This window comes from Telmatherina bonti (genome assembly GCF_933228915.1).
Source record: "Telmatherina bonti genome assembly, chromosome: 13".
In the NCBI taxonomy this organism is placed as follows: Eukaryota; Metazoa; Chordata; class Actinopteri; order Atheriniformes; family Telmatherinidae; genus Telmatherina; species Telmatherina bonti.
In genome coordinates this window covers 24,070,590-24,085,869 of record NC_136611.1, presented here as the reverse complement: position 1 = coordinate 24,085,869, position 15,280 = coordinate 24,070,590, and the positions used below count along the sequence as shown (strand labels likewise).

Here is a 15,280-nt window from a genome sequence, read left to right as displayed (position 1 = left end):
CACTTAATGGAGAAAAAAGGTAAGCTAAAAGATGAGCACACAACACAGGAGAAATGAAAAGCATTTGTCTGTATTTTAATGTCTGTATATAAACAACATATTTACAAATCAAACTGAAAGCAAGTTAAAGAGTTAAAACATGTATTACTGTCTCATAGATGTTTAACAGAAAACATACAGGTATCATTCAACACAGACATGACTAATAAATACCTTTCAGTACAAGTTAGTGTGGCGTAGGATTTGTAGCAGCCAGAGATCACTTGAAAACAACAGCACAAAAAGATTTCTTTGCATTTACATACTGTGATCAGATCTTTAGTCATCACGAAATCATTAATGATCAGAGCCAATGGAAACTGCAGTCATGCTCTCTCTTACACAAGTCTTTTAAAGGTGAATAAAGTCCCGTTGCTGAGCTAGCCAAGAGTCAGTATTATCAGTGTTCACTCAGCCACCGATTAGGCACACACCTGGGGGATCTCTGCAACTGAAAAGTGATACTGTATTTTTCACAGCTTCACACTCTAAACATTGCCTGTATCTCCAAAAAAGAAGTTCTGCATTCTTAGTCCATGTATGAGGGGTCCATAACCTCGCCATCTGGGTGAAGCAACCTTCCTGCCAAGCGCTCAATGTCATCAAGGCTAAGCTGTCGAAGTGATCGTTCATAGTCCTTAAAGAAGGGGGAAAGAAAAAGAAAATAGGTTAAGACAGAGTCTTTCAATACAAGGCATGTGTGAGAAGAAAATATTCTTATTGTAGTAAGCATTCAGTATAGTCATCACAAGTTCCCCATCACAATCAATACCAGCCTGGAACTAAATCTGGTAGCATGACTTGTTTAGTTTCAGAAAAACAGCTAAAAGGTATGAATCGAGAAAATAATAACTGCTGACAGCACAGACACTTCCAATGAGATCAATAATACTTTATTAATCCCTAACATGAAATAACATTGGAATAGTTATTATAAAACAGTGGTTCCCAAACTCTTTTCATATGAATATAAATAAAAGCCAGAAGGTTGCTTTAGAAATATATAAACTACCCAACTGTCATATATAGCAGAGTTGTTTTACTAAAGCACTGCATCCATTTTTACTTAAAACTCTGCTCACCTGAAATAGTTTGCAGATTCCTGCTTTAAAACCTTTCACATCATAAAAAAATCTGATTAAAGTTTTACCTATAGTGAACTACACTGCAGTCAATAAACTAATGACGCATTTCTTAGTATATTTCTTTGGGCCATGTGACAGGGGGAGGCAGGCCTTGACACTGTTGTCGACGAAAAGGGGGCCTAACAGAAAAGGTTTGGAAACCACTGTTATAAATATACAACAACACAAATTTTAAAAAATAGTTAAGAAAAAGCTGTGTAATGCCAACAGCATCCTCCTTTTCCCCATGTTTTTACAGTTTGAGTCACTGGTTCTGATACAACAGTTCCAGGAAAGGACTTAAACCCCATCTCCCAGATGTCACAGAAGTCCATTTTAAATCTGTTTAAAAATCTGTTGTCTGTGTATTCTGCACATGAATACTCAGGTATATGTAAACATCTTCCTCCTCATCTCCTCTCCCTGGATGCAAATAGAATTTGGATTGTTCTTGGTCCTCCCAAGAGTCCAGAATTATGGACAGGACACAGAGTTGTGCTAGAGGTTAGGGGTGTTCAGAGGGAAAAAAAAAAACAAAACAAAACACAAGAGCAAAGCTACTGACCACTCATCAGACACCCAACCATCCAGTTGCACCAACTTTAGCCTTTGTGTCAGTTTTACTGGAACTTCCCACTTTGCATTGTAGACTTACTTAGGGACATGATCCTCACAGTACTGCTTGCTTTGCCCAGATGAAGCAGCTACATGGCTGCTTACCTATTAAGATTGCCTTTGGTAAGAATTTACTCAGGAGGTGGATTCTTTAGCCTGCAAATCTTCTTGAATTATCATTTTCAGTCTCTTAAAACAAAAACTAAATACACCAAGAAAACTCTTAAGATGATTCCCTAGTTTACCAGTATGAAAAAAGAGAGAAAATTAGGACGAATCCCAAAATGGATGCATTGCCTGTGCAAGCTGTGAAGTTTCACTTCAACCAGTCACCAGCTGTCAAGTTTTTCTAGATCAACATTATTTCACTGAATGATTTCCACTAAAGGTTTAATAATTTGTTGTTTTCATACGTGTAGGAAAAAAGTAGCTTAAAAAGAGGGAAGAGAAAGTGGTTTAAAGAAGAGAAATGTGTGTAGGAATATCACTGTAAATTTGCTTTCATTTGCTAATTTAAACAGAATTTCCCTGTTAATGCACACACAGCACCTTATTCTGATAAACACACAGAATTGTAGACATTTATACAAATTTAATTAACCAAAACAGAAATATTGCATAGCTTTAAGTATTCAGACCATTTGCTTTGTGTGACACAGATGCTGTCCATCCCTTCAGTCCATCTCGAGATGGCTCTACACACCTTTAACTCAGTCCAACTGTTTCAGTAAATTGATTGGATTTGATTATGAAAGACACACGTGTATCAAATCCTCCCGTTTTTTTTTACTATACCAAACTTGCTGGTTTTGCATACTCAATTAGTTGAGGCAGGAAAATGTTTACACCTTACTAATATACTAACATCAGATATGAAGTGTATGTTTTAATTCCAAGCTGAGGATAAATTCACAAGATGCTGCACTCATATCATACATATTATCTACCCAAGATTTTTATCTTCTCTCTATAGAAATTTGATCTATGCCTTGATATAATTTGTGAGAAAGAGGAAATGAAAGGACATGTCACACAGCCCTTCAGGCTTGCCAGAAGGGGGGAGACAGAGAAGCTAAAGGTCTGTTAAAGAAAACCATTCATAAAGAAGGTTGGCTTCACAAGGGGACATCATGTAATAATTTGTCAAGAGTAAAGGCCTTTATACACAGACGCCAAATATTTTATCCGAATAACTTGCATGGACTTTTTTTTTTTTTTTTAATCACATAAGTGTAAAGTCAATGGGAACATTCACAAAACAAAATTCTGTCCAGCGATTTTGCAAGTTTTATTTTTTCAAACTGAGGTACATTTTTTTTAATATTCACATCTGACAGATATATAATCAACCAATCAGAGAAGACATGTTGACTGATAGATTACTGATTACAAGCTATACAGGTGTCATTTTATCGCTGCTATTTCATTCAAACTTTGCATCATCATGGCCTTGCATCTTTATTATTTATTCTCTGCTTTTTAAAGCAAGCAGCTGAAGCAGATCCTTGAACTGTCCCATGGACATCCAAGTCTGTCCTGAAACGTCCATGCTCCCACTATATCTCCTGTGTTAAATAATGAAATTCCCCAGTTTCTCCTCCTTTTTTTCCTAGAAAAGGATGAACCCAGTGCACTCTTTTTGTCTTTTTTTGCAGCATCAGCACAATGTTGTTTTGGCTTGATGTGATATCCATCTTGCAAGTTTGTTTCAGATTTTCCATCATTATTTGTAATTTTGCATTGCACAGACAGAAATGTCGATAATTCCCCTCCAAATTATTGAGAATTTTGTGTCATTTATTTGCCTTAGTCCCAGCGTCCAAAGGCCTTTAATAGGATTGCTCTGTCCGTAACACAGTATCAGTATTATTTCTGAATTAATGGTTCGCAAACTTTAGAGTTCACATAAATTTTAAATTTATATGAAAAAATTATATTGATATTTTCCTCACAACCAAAATTATTACTTATCCATAACCCACACAAAACCCCTGCCAACCTGTTTTGATGAAGCCCTAAATATTTTCAAACTCCAGCTTCCACAAGTAGTAAAGCACAAAAACTTTCTGCCAGTCAAAAACTGTAAATATCCTAACCAGTCTACATTTATGGATAGAAAGGCAAAAAATGTTGCTCAAACAGATGTAAAAATATTATTTTAATACCTTAATAAGCTGTTCGTGTACTTTTGCTGCATCTGCTGGACTGAAGTGTCTTGCAAGTATAGTAGACACAGCCTGCCATACTCCTCCCTGTGTGCTCGTGCTGCTGCTGCCAGCAGCAACCCCAGAGGCTGCCGTTTTCTCGCCCGCAGGACGGATAACCAGATTCAATTTAGCCTCAGGTCCAATGGAGTAATCACTTAATCTGTGTTCATCTGATGGGAAAAAAAACAATACTTTAAGAAAATTGAAGATAGATGCAAGTTAAAAAAAGAATTGACTATGGAGCAATAATTTATTGCAAATCTACCTGCGAGTGCTTTCCCTTTGTAGAGTAACCTTTGCTGGTTTGCCGGTATGTTCAGTCGCTCAGAAACTAGTTTCTTCACTGTAGAGACCTTTTCATCCTCAGTCACCTACAAAATCAGTAAAATAATATAGTTTCAGTATCTTCTTTAATTTGCCCTCTTTATCCCAAAATGCCTTGTATCTTTTATCATTCAAATCAAATGTTATTTATAAAGCACTTTTCATACAAAAGCAGCACAAAGTACTTTACATGACTAAAATGATGAATATATACAAAAAGAAAAAAAAATCTCAGAAACCTTTAAAGTATAAAGCAAAGCACAAAAATACACACTTATTTATATTTTTCCACACACACATCATCACACTCACACCGGATAGATACAACCCCATCCTTTTCTGCACAAACAATTTCTAATTTCTGCCTCCTTAACGGAAACATTAATATAAAAACATAACTTGAGATAAACGTCCGAAGATAAAAAATCTGGCACGACGGTGAAAAGACAAAATGTCTTGGGGATTTTTCCACACTGGGAGCCACCCTTCCAAGGACCACAGAGGGCACCACTGCAGGAACCACCAAGATAAGGGCAGGCTGAGGCAAAGGGGTCGGAAAATCAAATCGAATATCGGGTTTTTTTCCTTCATAGTTTAAAAATTTAAAAATTTTATTTATTTATTTTATTATTTATCTTACTGGGCATTATAGCAGCAGAATGATGGTCTGGCTACTGTGTTGTTTTTTTCATTGCTGAAATCAAGAAAAATGACGAGCCAAAAAAAAAAGTTTTGCACATTTTTTTTATGTTTTTAAATCTACAAAAATCAGCAATGTCAAAAAATTGTGAGAATCACAATTTAAATCGAATCGGCACCCAAAAAAAATCAGAATAGAATCAAATCGGGACAAAAGCATATCATCCCAGCCCTACAGAGGCCCCAAACCACAGCCAAGGCAGCAGAGTAGGACCGCCCTACCTCACTGACCACAACATTCTCCACCGAAATGACCCTGCAGAGTGAATAGGCATAGTTCCTTGTGTGGAAGATGTGCCCCTTATTCAGATACTTAGCTTTTAAGAAAACGCATTACTCCTAAAATATGAAGATCATACCAGGTGAGGAGGCTTGCTGATGAAACATTGAGTCAGAATGCACAGACACATCCTGCATGAAAGTCTTTCTGCACATATGGCATCTAAAATGATGTGACATTATTCAATTTAAAAAACTGAACAAAAATATTTCGTCTTGGATACTCTTACGCGCTCTCTTAAAGAAGATAAAAAAAATCTGGAGCTTCTACAACCTTCAGCTACAGATGTGTAACTGTGTAGTAACTTATAATCAAGGAATCAAGATTTACATGTCAACAATGTATTTACAAAGCAGAAATTTGAAAGCAACTACATGGCCCTAAAAATTATGGTAAATTAGCAATTATATTAGTATTTTATTTTTAGCCTTTATACCTAACTGATTTTTTTGTTGCAAATATTTACATATTTGAAGAGCAAATTATAACTGAAAAGACACACATCTTTTAAATATATACGGTCATTTAAATAATATTGTTCTATATATATTTGAGAAATGTAAAAAGACTGACAATATAAATAACCAAAATGAGCAAGGTTTCCATTATACACTTCCAAAATTGGCAAGATATTGTTTTTCTGTTGCATACACAAGTTAGTCCTCCTACAGAGACATTAAATTGCAACCAATACTTTGGCACATGCAATAACCACTGCGGGTAAATCCAAAACAATGCTTATCCCAACAATCAACTTCAGCAGTGGAAAACTTGATATTTAATATAGTATATAGTTTAATAGTCAATATTTAATGGGTTGTATGTGCGTGTGGGTTATTTCCGTATCTTAGGCTAATTCTGATTCAGTTTTCAGCAGCATCAGATCAAAACATGAGAGGAACAAGTCCATCATATTAAGGCACCTACAAATTCATGATAACAGCACAACACACACCTTGATAAGTCACACTGGGCCGCCTAAACATTTAAGCTACTTTAACCCTGATTATTTCCTTTTTATTCGAAAACCCAAAGTACGACATATGAGCTCTCACTAAATGAATGTGTATGACCTTTTAGAAACGGGAGGGGAAAGAAATTGCTAACATTTTGTACAAGTTGTACTTCTCCACGGTGTGGCTAGCAGAATAGCAACTGTATTATAAAGGAACAATTGGGAAAGCCCATTAATGTTCAACCACCACAGCTTTCCTAATTTGCGCGTAGTAGCTCTCTGACTGGTTCAACATACGTATGTATGTTTTAATTTGAGGTACATCAGCATTTTTTTAAAACCAACGCTAAAGTGTTGGATTGCATAGCTAGCTAAACTGTGTGAATTCGCATTATGCATTAAGTTAGCTCGTGGCTGTTTAACTTACCTGTACACTGCACTCCTTTCCTTGGAGAGGTTTCACTGTAAGAATCATTTTTGAGTTTCAGAAGCAGAGTAAAACCACACAAAATTAAGAATTAATGTCTAGTAACTAAATTGACCCAAGTAATATCACTTTGTTCGTAATAACCACATCGGCTCCTTTCTTGTCACTGGCCCATCTTCTTCTCCTGGGCTCCGTGCTGCCGATGCTGCCTGTTCTATGACGATGGCTACTACTGCCATTTAGTGGCTGGAGTGTGATACTGCAACTAACAGGTATGAGTATTTTCAAGAAAAATTGGACTTCTTGAATGGGAAAAACAAACAAATAAACGAACAAATGAATAAATACCTCTTAGAAGTCTATGTCTAGATCAAAATCACTTCATTGTAAGCGAAGGTTTTTAATCATTGACATTTAATCTAAAACCTGCAAGTACAACAGTATCTCTTTTATTTTATGATTTAACTTTCCTTTTCAATTCATTGTCAAGGTTATCTCTATAATTATCCAAATTTTATCTTAAGATTATGCAGTCCATTGTGCAGTCCTTAGCACAGGAAAATAACAAGAGATTTGTGGATAAATCAGTGATACTTTATTATTTTGTCTTTTAAACGGTGACTACTCTGATATATATATATATATATATATATATATATATATATATATATATATATATATATATATATATATATATATATATATATATATATATATATATATATATACATACATAGTGCAATTAACTGTTGCATGCACTCGTATTATTTTAAAACCGCAATTTCACAGACAATAGTTTAGTTGAAATACATAAGCGCAGGTATGCAGAAAAGAGAAAGAAGGAAGGATAAAGAAACCTGCAGACAGTCACAGGTAGCCCAATAACTCTTCCGGGAGCGAAATGATTAATGTTCTCTGCTCTGTTCGACGGGTACTCCCCAGGGCTCTGATATACTCGAAGGACCTCCTGACCCAGTTCGGATCCAGTCCATGCATTTGTCATTACCCCTCCCGGACAGTCTCCGCGGTCCTGGTCATGTGACTGCCTGTCTGTGCTGTCTGTGCAGCCTTGGCCAGCGGGAGAGGAGCATCTCTCACTTGGACAATTTTAGAAGAGATGTGCACCTGTCGGGTAGACTGCTCACTGCCAAAACAGCCCAAACCCACTCGAGACAAGTGAAAAAGACTCCTAAAACGCGCGTGGTAAGTCATTACATGATGTAATACAGTAAGATGTTATTATATATTGTTGCTGGAAAAAAAAACAACTGTCAGTTATCACTGTATGTTAAAAAGATGTAAAACATTTTCTTTCTGTTTGGACTTTTGTGTAGGACCTTGCATGATTATATAATACACATATCTTGTTTAACTTTTCTTCTTCTTTTCTTAAACATTTATGCTAAACAATAGAAAATAACTAGTAATATTTGAAGACTGGACAAATATTGCAGTAACAAATTAGCATAGTTAATCATAGATTTCTTTTTCTCCCCTTATTTTTGAAATTAAACCTTTTTCAAAAAATCTACAAATCTATTCATCATTGGATGTCTGCAGGTATGGGTACACTTCGAGACCTACAGTTTGCCCTACAACTAAAGATTGAGGAGCTCCGCCAGAGGGACACGCTAATAGATGAATTGGAGCTGGAATTAGACACAAAGGATGAACTCATTCGGAGACTACAAGAAGAACTGGATCGCTACAGAACCACTGTGTCCCTCCCGGGACCCTCTGTAGTCAGTGCAGGTACAAGGCAGTGTTCTTATGTGTCATATTTAAGAAAAAAACCTACAGGTGGCATACCCTTAAAGTTGACCTAGAATTCTGACATGTTGTGTGTCATTTCTGTAGCTGCTTCGGCTCAAATCGAGGACAAGCAGCGAGCTGCAAGGCAGACAGTCATTTCAGAGCCTTTTATTCCGGACGCTGCGACTCTCGCCATGGGTTCACACAAAAGCTGTGACAAAAACCAAAAGTAAGAGCACACAGTGTTCCCTCGGCTCACAATGGCTCCAAGTGAAAAGTCTGACTCTAAAATATTTAATGTGCATAGAGTGCAAATCAACAAGTATTTTTTTTATCACTTTCTAACACTGTAGCTCATTCAAAGTGATTGATAACAAGTCCTGAAGTATTTCATTAGTAATGTGTCTTCATATCCTCAGATCTTCGAGGCTGATCAAGGCAGCGTTTTTGAAAAATGACTTGTTGAATCTTAATGAAGAAGAAGTGAGAGCCATCGCTGCCTGTATGTATCACACCACCATCAATCAAGGCTGCTTTGTCCTTCAGGAGGGATCCATCGGGGATCGGGCTTATGTTTTAGAAGGTAAAGCATTCCTTCTTCACCCAATAGCATTCATCATACTTCACCATATCTATTTTACTTGAGCTAACAAGTACTTAAGAACAGGTCAACATGGTCAAACAAACTATTTTATCATAATTTCATTTTCTTAAGTTGGCTCATTATTTGATTAAATCTGTGAGTGCAACGATGAGACAAGTGCATGTCTGATAAGGAAGATTGGGAACACTTGGGGTGGGGGTGGTTAACAACAGGCCCACCCCGGTTTAAGTGCAAACATTCTAAAATAAATAGGAGAGAAAAAAGGAGGTCCTGCTTTGCTCAGGATGCAAAGCTATCTGGAAACTGTTAAGTGACATCTACTAAAAGTGGCTGCTCCCTGCTTTTACTCCTGTCATTTGAACCGTCTGTTGTTTACACAGTACGTTTTATGCAGTGGACTATACTTAACATTTGCCCTACATTCAAGAAAACACACAAAATGCTCTTCCTGCTTTGTGTTGTTATCAGAAGGAAGGCTGGATGTGACAAAAGACGGACAGAAGATGCGCAGCGTTGAGCCAGGAGACATGTTTGGAGAACTAGCGCTCCTCTACGACTGCACCCAGACCTATTCTGTCTCAGGTAAGTGCTGCACTGACTTATAATTGCATGACCTTATCACCGGAGAGCAGTCAGGTAGAAATATGCTGGAGTGCGGCTTTGATTAATAATGTTTTAGAGGAGATATAAATAATTCTTGTTTGAGAACTCATCAGAAGTAGGCAGATTTCTGTCTGTGGTGTTGGACAGAAGTCACTTCTTGCATTTAAAATCAAAGCCCGTTTGAAAATACAGCAGCTTCAAAACTCTCAACTGCTTCAAAATGCTGCTGTCTCTTCCACTCTGACAGCCTGGTGGAATAGCAAACTCTACATAAATCACAAATATGCAGCTTGATTTTTATCAGACCTTTCAATATGTACAAATTAGATTATTTATTAGTAGTACAACTGGCATAAAATATATTCTACTTACCCCACCCAAGATAACAAAAGAAATCTATCTAGTTGACTAGCTAGTGACTGATGACTAATGAACATTTCCAACCACATAACCCCTGAATATTGGACCAATATATGTAATTATATATTCAACATGACAACTAACAAAAATCTACAGGTAATCCAATATAAAATCATCCATAGAACAAAATTATGTGAACTATAATCCTCTATTTATTAGTAATAATGACAATCTTTATATCGCTGTTCTTGATGTAGTTATTATTGACATTGTAGTGATGATAATTATTGATGTCACTGTTGTTGTTATTATTATTATTATCATTATTATTGTTGTTATTATTGATACTGTTAAGAATGTTGTTGTTAATTTTATCTTCTATGAAATAAAAATCAGGATTTTTTTTTAATGTTTACATGCAGAGCTAAACTTCGTTCTGATGGTCTGCATGACAGCAACGCTTGAGACTCGCCAGTTTCTATTTTGGACTGATTTACCTTTCATCTTTTTCTTTTCTATTGTTATTCTTTCTTTTTCTCCTTTTTTCAAATATCTTCTACTGTTGTTACATTGTTAATTTTCTTTCTTTCTTTGTAATTTCAATTTACACAAATGACCAGACATACAATCACAATTTGCAATTGAAAACAAAGAAGAAAAAAAGTGGTGCCAAAAAAACCCCAAATAAAATAAACAAAAAAAAACAAAACCAAAAAATAAAAACAGCGGCTGTAAGTGGTTGTCTTAGAAATGTGGGAATTTAAAACATGTTCTGTTCAACGGCATGTCCTGACTTTCTGAGTGCTACATCTTCTCCTTGTAATTCAACATGCATTAGCTGAAACATCTACTCAAATGTTTTCTGAAAACAGCTGAATAAAATGACCCCTCTGATAACCTATTGCTTCTACATTTACAAATTGTGGGCTGCTTCTTTAAACACACAAGATGTACAATCATTTCCACTTAGCATCTCATTACACAGCCCTGTGGGAAAGCCTTCTCAGCCATCACCACAGGCATCTGACCTGGTTTCACAAATAAATATATATGTTGTAACTAAATTGGCTGTGGAAGTGGCCAGGATCAGTTTAAAAGAAAAAAACATCCAAGCATCCAATTCTCTTCTTAAACTGCTTCCCTTATCTTGTAACCAGGCAGCCTTTCCAATTTACTGCTCGACACAATCTGTTTGCTCTCAGCAAAGCTCAGCTCATGTTGACGACCTGCTATCCTTTGTTCTGTGTCTGTATCTGTCAGCCCGTCCCTTTGGATCTGCTCAGGGAATTCACTTCCCTCCAGATCAGAAAATACCTTTTTTTTTTTCCTTCATGTAGTTATTTGTGAGGCTTTTGTTAACGGTGTCTCTATCATTGCAACAGTAATATGGGGAGCAGGTGGTCCCATGCAGTCATTATTAGGTCTAGCGGATCAGCCTGAGAGAAAATGTACAAGAAATAATATTAAATTCAGAGATTTTTACTCTCCAACCCAACTGGCTCTACAGATGGAATTAAAAATAGGTGACTGCAAATGAAATGTCCTGTGGTGGTAAAGTGGGGTATATCCAAATGGGGCGATTGAGATATTAGGACTATGTTGTATAATTAGATGTTGGATGTAATTAGACTGTCTCGAGGACATCTACTTCCGTTTGCAGGAAGCCTCTGTGAACCAATCAATATGGGTCATTATTCATTTACACAACTCTCAAGTTCACTTATAAAGAAAAGGGGTATTTATGGCCAAGAGAATTAGATTAGATTTATATTCAGCGTCCACTGTGAGGAGAGATTCAGTATTTCTCATGCAGCTGCTTGCTCTTTAGCACGTAACTTACTACACTAATAACCACCACAGGCAACATGTGTGTTTGAGATTCTCAATAATGTTTCCTCCCAAGCAGTGTCACTGCCTCTGCCTTTGTCTTTTGGTCTGCAGCACAAACAGACAGCAAGCTTTGGGTTATTGATCGCAAGAGCTACCAGACTGTACTTATGCAATGTGGGCTCAGCCATCAGGCTCATTCAGTGGAGCTACTGAGAGGGTGAGCGTCACATTGATGCCTTTTACTGGAAACAAATAACAAAAGCTTATTTGGTTTGAAATATATCTCTGATTATGCTTGTGCACCTACAAACAGTGGGAGAAGAACTCTTTTTTTTTTTTTTTAAACCTGGCATTGTGGCAAGTCTTTAGAGTGCCTTCCTTCTGTCTGTGTGCAGCCTTTCCTTCTTGCAGTCAATGCCAGAGGATGTTATCATGAAACTGTCTGATCATATGAAAGAGGTACGGATTAAGTTCTTCAAATGTGTGTAACCATTGTGTTTAGACTTACCAGCTACTTATTCAATGCTTTCCTTTCTTTGTGTTGCATCTGTTAACAAGCACGATCAATCATTGCTTCAGTAGTTATTGTCTTTCTGTTTGCTCTGCTGTCTGTCAATTTTTTTTTCACAGTGTAATTACACAGATGGCAGCTACATAATTCGACAAGGAGACACAGGAGACACCTTTTACATCATTAGCAAAGGCCAGGTAAAGTTCCATACCCTCTGCCAGCAGCTGAGCTGAAATGGGGCTTTTAGAGAAAAGATTTAGACTGTGGAGGCGATATGTCAGAGCAGCTCTAGAAATGACTTCATGATGGCGATAATTGACTGTGGCCCTTTTCTGCACTGTTCATCACCGTTCCTGCTTTTTCATTTCTTCTGTGTTTTTAATTTGCCAGGTGACCGTGACAGAAAAGAAGCCTGGGCGGGAAGAGTCGATAGTCCTGTCTGAGCTCTGTGAAAGGCAGTGGTTTGGAGAAAAAGCTCTGTGGGGGTAAGAAGGGAACGATGCAGTTTTAACTGCAAGTTTGATATAAAGTAAACAGTGATGGTTGGATGATTTTCTATATTTTCTTGTCTCTGTGTTTAGGGATGACATAAGGACTGTGAATGTGATCGCCGTAGGTGAAGTGACGTGCTTGATAATAGACAGAGAGTATGTTGACATTTCTTTTTTTTTTTTAAATGAAGTACATTGAGTTATAACATATTTAGTTGGTGTCAATACACTCCCCTGCTCATCCAGAAGTATGCTGATTTCTCACATACTTTTGTTTTTCAGGACCTTCAAAGATATAATTGATGGCTTGGTATCTGACAGTTGTGAAGAGGTGCAGAAGAGCAATGCATCCAAAATAAAGTGGGGTTGAATGCAACACTGAGCTTTATTTTTGCACTTATAGATTAAACAGGATCTCACCCCTGTTTTCATCTTAAGCAGGCCAGATGAGGATCCTTTCCTGGTATCATCCACTTTAAGTGATTTTCAAATTATCGATACTCTGGAAGTTGGGGAGTTTGGTCACATTGACTTGGTAAGGGCTGATCTATGAGTACCTACACACAATTACGCACATCTTTGTGCTGTTACTTCACTGAATACAAAGGAATGCACTGATTTTCCCTGCTGACAGGTGCAACTAAAGAGCAACATCAAGCATATTTTTGCTATGAGGGTTCTTGCAAAGAAGCTCATCCTCCACAACAGTCAGCGCGAGCACATCCGGAGAGAGGGCCGCATCCTAATGGAGGCTTATAGTCCCTTCATAGTGAGGTGTATCCCATTCAGTGCTTATCTAAATTTAATTGCATTTGTGAGATGATCAAAAAAACGTCTAACTTGTTTATGGGTTTATTGATTACAGGCTATATAAAGTCTTCTGGGATGTTGAGCATCTGTACTTTTTGACAGAAGCTTGTTTAGGTGGGGATTTATCTGACCTGCTGAAGGACAAGTGAGTTTCTTCACCTACAGGAAATCAACATTTATGTGTTCTCAGACCAGCTGACAGTGAAACTTAAAGTCTGAATAGGTTCTTATAAGCTGTGACACACTGATCATCACTTCTTGATATTTCAGAGGAAATTTAGATGAGTACTGCACCAGGTTCTACACAGCATGTGTTGTTGAAGCGCTGGCTTTCCTTCACTGCCGAGGAGTCGTTTATAGAGACGTAAAGCCTGAAAATGTCATCCTGGATGAGCATGGCTATGCCAAGCTGGTACTAAAATGACTTTTAAGTTTTTCTACATGTTTATAAAGTTTTACAAGTTAATTTGTTCAGAGTTTGACCTTTATTGTACGCCTGTCTGCTTCTTGTAGATTGGCTCCCGATGTATGAAAAAGGTTGAGGTGGGTAAGAGGACATGGACATTTTGCGGTACAGTCGGCTACATGGCTCCAGAAATCATCTTGAACAAAGGGCACAGTATAAGTGCAGATCTATGGTCACTGGGTGTTTTCGTGTTTGAACTTCTGAGTGGTGGGTAAGCTGACAACCTTTGTGTAACCATGACTTTTAAGCTGCTTTTCTCAGTTATATAGTAACTCTCAGTTATATAGTGCTTTTTTTTCTTCAGGCTACCATTTGATGACTGTGACCAGATGAAGATTCCCACTACAACTATTCACGGCATTGATCGGATTGAATTCCCAGAAATCATCAGCAAAGATGCCTGTGCTCTCATACATACACTGTGCAGGTCCAATTTGCAATAACATGATGAACGCAATGTTTTGTAAAAACAGTTGTTAACAGTTGTTTCCTCCACTGTGTTGTAATTGTGTGCTGCTGTTTACGTTCCAGGAGCAACCCCTTGGAGAGACTGGGTAGTTCGAGAAATGGAGCGAAGGACATCCAGAAGCATGAGTAAGAGGATGGATCCATTACAAAAAAAATAAAAACAAAACATTTTGGCCTGTTCCCAGAAGTTTGCTGTTATAGGTTATGGTACTCTGTTTTTATTTAGGTGGTTTGAAGGATTCAACTGGGACAGGCTGTGCAACAAAACAATACCCCCCCCAGTTATTCCCAAAGTAAGATATGTTCTGCTTGGCCATTTTTCTTTTTGTTATGATTGTTTTGTAAAAACGGCACTCTAATTTCCATTCCTGTTACACTGACTTTTAGGTTCAGTATCCCCTGGAAAGCAGTGCATGTGCTCTCTATGGTGAGGGCTCAGTGAAGCAGTGCATGAACTGGGATGATTTCTGAAGGACTTCTGGGAACAAAAAGCTGTCATCACTTGCTGCTTTGCTTTGCATAAATAATGATCTGCTTCCAGTCTTACAGTTGGGAAGAATTTGTATATTTTTAGCCAAGAAAATAAATTTTCCAGACATTTTATTTTACACATGAACCTTCTGCCTACTATGTTGAGCTTTTACTGTTGTTGAAGTTTACAGATTCCATAGACTACCACTATTCTCCCATGTGTTTCATTAAACAAACTTCTGTT

General features: G+C 37.4%; 2 protein-coding genes across 2 annotated transcripts; one reads left to right on the top strand and one right to left on the bottom strand.

The window, feature by feature from the left end:
• Nucleotides 1-152: 152 nt before the first annotated feature.
• Nucleotides 153-6,841, bottom strand: ubl4a (ubiquitin like 4A). Its single transcript, XM_079250842.1, has 4 exons — nt 6,671-6,841; nt 4,251-4,356; nt 3,944-4,155; nt 153-676 (listed from the first exon to the last, which is right to left on the bottom strand). Exons 1-4 carry the CDS (start codon nt 6,716-6,718, stop codon nt 569-571), a joined length of 474 nt encoding a protein of 157 aa, XP_079106968.1. The 5' UTR covers nt 6,719-6,841; the 3' UTR covers nt 153-568.
• Nucleotides 6,842-8,232: 1,391 nt separating this feature from the next.
• On the top strand, nt 8,233-15,036 carry prkg1l (protein kinase cGMP-dependent 1, like; the record flags this gene model as incomplete). The annotated part of the gene is made up of 19 exons (XM_079251688.1): nt 8,233-8,422; nt 8,528-8,651; nt 8,842-9,005; nt 9,495-9,608; nt 11,931-12,036; nt 12,215-12,278; nt 12,450-12,527; nt 12,721-12,815; nt 12,912-12,977; nt 13,104-13,181; nt 13,263-13,356; nt 13,456-13,595; nt 13,687-13,776; nt 13,902-14,043; nt 14,145-14,308; nt 14,402-14,524; nt 14,629-14,691; nt 14,792-14,858; nt 14,953-15,036. The coding sequence occupies 19 exons, from the start codon at nt 8,233-8,235 to the stop codon at nt 15,034-15,036; spliced, it is 2,046 nt and encodes a 681-aa protein (XP_079107814.1).
• Between the last annotated feature and the right edge of the window lie 244 nt (nt 15,037-15,280).